The sequence below is a fragment of the Octopus bimaculoides genome, chromosome 13 (genome assembly GCF_001194135.2).
Source record: "Octopus bimaculoides isolate UCB-OBI-ISO-001 chromosome 13, ASM119413v2, whole genome shotgun sequence".
NCBI lineage: Eukaryota > Metazoa > Mollusca > Cephalopoda > Octopoda > Octopodidae > Octopus > Octopus bimaculoides.
In genome coordinates this window covers 8,662,097-8,667,617 of record NC_068993.1, presented here as the reverse complement: position 1 = coordinate 8,667,617, position 5,521 = coordinate 8,662,097, and the positions used below count along the sequence as shown (strand labels likewise).

The 5,521-nt window shown below is 38.1% G+C and overlaps 1 protein-coding gene across 2 annotated transcripts in view; it reads right to left on the bottom strand.

Annotated features, from left to right (window-relative positions):
• The window catches only part of LOC106881230 (RING finger protein 150), a 101,158-nt gene that overhangs the window by 22,600 nt on the left and 73,037 nt on the right, over positions 1 to 5,521 (bottom strand). Inside the window, exon 3 of one of the 2 annotated variants that reach the window (XM_052972323.1) lies at positions 590 to 658. The exons of the other annotated variant lie outside the window; for it this stretch is intronic. Coding sequence (XP_052828283.1) covers positions 590 to 658 — 69 coding nt within the window. The remainder of the gene's footprint in view (positions 1 to 589; positions 659 to 5,521) is intronic. 2 annotated transcript variants of the gene reach the window in all.

The window sequence follows — 5,521 nt, the reverse complement described above, 5'->3', positions numbered from 1 at the left end:
GCAAATGGCTGAGCACTCCACAGACACGTGTATCCTTAACGTAGTTCTCAGGGATATTCAGCATGACACAGTGTGTGACAAGGCTGACCCTTTGAAATACAGGCACAACAGAAACAGGAAGTAAGAGTGAGAGAAAGTTGTGGTGAAAGAGTACAGCAGGGTTCGCCACCATCTCCAGCCGGAGCCTCGTGGAGCTTTGGGTGTTTTCGCTCAATAAACACTCACAACGCCCGGTCTGGGAATCGAAACCACGATCACTATGACCGTGAGTCCACTGCCCTAACCACTGGGCCATTGCGCCTTTGTAAACACAAAAAAAAAAGAAAAGAAACCAGCATGGTCACAGCTGGAGTGTGTCTGATCTCTTGGTGGATCAGTGAAGATTTGGGATTAAAAAACAATAATAGACTCCCTAATACTACTACCACCACCACCACCACCACCTCTTCCCTCTTTCTCTCTCTTTCTATGAAAACTAGACAATAGAAAGAATGAGTAGATAAATATAAATTTGATTCTGCACAGCAATTTGAAATGAAAAAGAAAAGAAAAAAGAAAAAGAAAACAAAGAAAGAAAAGGACATATTACAGCTGGTATGCCTCTCATCATAGGTCTCTTCAACTGGAGCTGACCTGGGGCTAAACAACAACAGATGATCTGGGAAAAAACAAGATTAAGTACACATGATTATGCATATGTGTGTGCGTGTGCACACGTGAGATGTAAAGCTTTACATGAAAGTTCAAGTAATTCAGAAAACTACTGGTCACTCATGTCATCAACAAATGTTCAGCAGGGGAGATAACTGTGCTATTATAAACTTACTATAGTAATACTGCAGTAGATGTTAAAGATGATAGGGTTTTATTGGAGTATGGGACAAAGAATTAGAATGTGCATGGAATTAAGATACCATCAGAGGCATATTAGCTAAGATATATATAGAGAGAGCTATGTTGATGGTAGAGTTAAGAGTGATTAAGTAATAGAGAAAGAGAGGAGGAATGTAACTGTCAATAGATAGATCTGTGGTCAGTTAGTAAAGCAAGCTCTATCTTTATATGTCCTAACCTATCTGTCTTAAAGTATCAGCTTCTAAAATACGATACTGGAACAAAGATTGTCAAGTCTACTTTATCACCAGATTCATTTAGTACAAAGTCATGTGTGCATGCATGTATGTATACATTTATGCATACATACACATAAAAGTATATACAAGTGTGTGTGTGTGTGTGTGTGTGTGTGTAGCATTCTTATTGTATGACAAAAGCAACAAACAAAACAAATATTACAGACTTTTACATAGAGAGATAATGCAAATGGAAAGCGTATTGAAGAAGGAACAGGGACTGGTTGTGGAAGCTGTCCACAGTGATTACAGATCAAAGAAAACTTTGAAAGAGCAGCAACAATAATATTAGTAGTGGTGGTGGTGGTGATATTACTGTTGCTATTATTATTATTATTAGTAGTAGTAGTAGTAATAGTAGTAATTGTTTTCATTGATTAGCACCGATTGAGCCTTGTTTGAAAAGCACAAGTTGTAGTCAAAAGCATTCCGGCTGTAACCTTTACGCCGTTCTTTGGACATCTATGATAACAATATACAAAGTGTCCCACATTTTTTGAAGACCAAACAACAATGTTTTCGTCTATAACCTCGGGTTAACCTTGTGAGTGAGATTTGGTTGAGAAAAAACTACGTGGAAGCTTGTGTGTGTGTGTGTGTGTGTGTGAGTGCATGTGTGTATGTATGTATATATACATGCATGTATATATTGTTGTTTCAGGATGGTAATTTTTTTTTCTTTTTTGCCAAATAAAAACATGCATTACATATTGATTCTTCACTCATTTATCTGGAAATCTACCATCACACATGTGTGACCTCTTCAGCGACACTTTCCATCCTCCTCTATGCTCCTGCTCTGTTTAGTCCATTCTGTCCTTTATATATATCATCATCATCATCATCATCATCATCGTTTAACGTCCGCTTTCCATGCTAGCATGGGTTGGACGATTTGACTGAGGACTGGTGAAACCGGATGGCAACACCAGGCTCCAGTCTGATTTGGCAGAGTTTCTACAGCTGGATGCCCTTCCTAACGCCAACCACCATATCATCATTATCATTTAATGTCCATTGTCCATGCTGACATGGACAATGGACAGTCCCCAGATCTCAATATCATCGAACATTTATGGTGCATTTTAGAAAAACAAGTAAGGAGTCGATATCCTCCACCATCATCACTACAAGAGCTGGAGACTATTTTAGCTGAAGAATGGACAAAAATTCCTTTGGAAGCAATTCAAACTTTGTACAAGTCCATACCTCATAGAATTCAAGCTGTAATTACTGCCAAAGGTGGTCCTACCCCATATTAAAATAAATTTGTTTGAAATTTTAAAGTGTTTCCATTATTTTGTCCAACCCTTGTACATATATGTGTACCCTTGTCTTGACATCAAGTAATACTGGGGTGCCACCAACTTGCAGGGGCACATACCCATACACACACACACATACATTTATTATACTTTTATTTAAAAAGTGTTGACAGTGACTCCTAAGCTTCAGTTGCTAGCCTTCATTGAACTGTCTGATGAAGGCCAGCAAGGCGGGACTTTGAAATCACTGTCACCAGACTTCTTCTAAAGGCAAAATATGTATGTATCTACAAATGTATTCAGCAACCAACCCTTCAGTTTAATGTAAATTAGTTTAATGTAAATTAGTTTTTATTATAATTCAACCAAAAACAAACAATACACACACAAACACACACACACATGCACATATATATAGTACAAACAGCTTCCAGCTAATATAAGTACAAACACAAACATATATAGCCATTCATGGGTGTGTGTGTGTGTGTGTGTGTGTGTACATATATTTATATATATATATATATGTATATATATATATATATATATATATAGAGAGAGAGAGAGAGAGAGAGAGAGAGAGAGAGATTGATAGATAAATAGATATAGATATGTGAGTGTGTGAAGTTACATTTTTTGTCTTACTCTCCAGTTCTCTCCATATTTCTCTCTCTCTCTCTTTCTCTCTGCGTCTGTCTTTCTCCTTCCTTCCTCCTCTTAGCTGTTCCTCTACCTACCATATTGATCCAGTGTTAAGTCAAAACTAATTCAGCAGACTCCAATCCAATCTTCATAGCAAGCCATTAAGGCTTTTCTTTCAACCATTTACACACACACACACACATGTAGATATTCCTTTGTAGAAGAGAATCATTCCATTTAAATGCATCAATCCAACCAGCATTTATCAATCCACCTATTTGTCTGTATCTTATTGATCTACCTGATGAGATGCTAATGTGTGAGTGTATGTGTGTATACACACGCATGCATATATAATTCATATCACAGATGTGTCTGCCTGTTAATAAGTATCTCTCTCTCTCTCTCTCTCCTATCTCACCAACACAGACAAAAAAATATTTGCGCGTATAAGAATTGGAAGACATATGTGTGTGCATGTATACACACACACATACATATAGATATATATACACACACACATCATCATCATCATCATCATCATCGTTTAACGTCCGCTTTCCATGCTAGCATGAGTTGGACGATTTGACTGAGGACTGGTGACACCAGATGGCTACACCAGGCTCCAATCTGATTTGGCAGAGTTTCTACAGCTGGATGCCCTTCCTAATGCCAACCACTCAGAGTGTAGGGGGTGCTTTTACGTGTCACCCGCATGAAGGCCAGTCAGGCGATACTGGCAACATATATATATATACACACACACAGGTGTAGGCATGGTTGTGTGGTAAAAAGTTTCCTAACTACATAGCTCTGTGTTCAATCCCACTGCAAGTGTTGTCTACTATAGCCCCAGGCTTGGAAGATGGAAACTGAAAGAAGCTCATCATATGTGTGTGTGTGTGTGTGTGCACGCATGTGTTGCTGTCTTCTTATCTTGACTACATGTGACTTCATGCAAGCAGTGTCCTTCATTTCCATCAGAGTGGCATCATTTGAAAGCTAAAACAATGCAGAGCGCACTGTGACCAGCGATGTATAACGACATCCAGTAGTTTGGCCATTAGAGTATCGGGCTCAAAATCGTGAGGTAGTGAGTTCGATTCCCAGATTGGGCTATGTGTTGTATTCTTGAGCAAGACACTTCATTTCATGCTTTTCCAGTTTACTTAGCTTCATCGGCCATTGCCTTTCCTTTGGATAACCTCAATGGCATTGAGACGGGAAGCTGGTATGCATGGACGATTGCTGGCCTTCCATAAACAACCTTGCGTGGACTTGTGCCTTGGAGGGTAACTTTCTAGGTGCAATCCTATGGTCATGCATGACCAAAGAGTGTCTTTACCCTATATGTGTGTGTGTGTGTGTGTGTGTGTGTGTGTGTGTAATTTATGACATCAAATGAATGACAGTTAACTACGATTATCCTAGTTATAGAATAGCTATGCCATATTTCTCAGAAAATCCAGACATAAAACAATGGACAAAGATGACCATCATTATCACCACCACCACCATCATCATCACTATTCCTTCCTCCTGCTCCTTATAACATGAATGAGGATGCATGGATTGAAACAAACAAGCTTTCAGTTGGCATAATTGTAACACACACACACACCAAATCAGAGCAGCTTGTTCAAATTCTGTATTACATAAGCCACCACCAACACCACTACCACCACTACCACTATCAAAACCATTAACATATATCATTTTCGATTCATCCTGTGTTATTTGCGGTGTGTTACTCTGGATGTTTAGTTTTTCAATTCTTTACATCAACAACATCAACTAATTAGATACATGTCTGAGATGTGAATAAGATTATTATTTTTCCAAGCTATTAACCTCCTCTTTGGAGATAAAAGTTCATTTACTTATTTATGCTTTTTGAAAAAGATATCTTTTTTAATTTTTTGATAATATTAACATCTTCACTCAAGGATTTAATGGGATTTACATCTGATTATTACCAGGTATCTTATTTCTCAATACCATTCTGGGTGTAGTGGTGGTGGTGGTAGTAGTGGTGGTGGTTAAGCCCAGGTCAACCCTGGCTGAAGAGACTCATGAATAACCCTTTTGATACTAATCCACTTGAGACCACCTCTACCTGGTTCGATGTTACAAACTTCCTATTCTAAAGTGATCTAAATAAAAACTTTCCATCAATATTTCAGAGTAATTTAAGTTCTAAATATCATCATCATCATCATTCAACGTCTGCTTTCCATGTTGGCATGGGTTGGATGCTTTGACTGGATCTCGTCTGCTGTAAAGCTGTCTGAAGTCCATGCCTGTTTTGGCCTGGTTTCTATGGCTGGATGCAGTTGAGCATTAACTGTAATGTTCAATATTCTTTGTATAGATAACTAACCAGTGCTTTCATAGGATTTTGCTATTCCTGAATGAGGTTTGTAATGTTTATTTGTGCTTCTGTTTATATATATATATATATATATATATATATATATATAT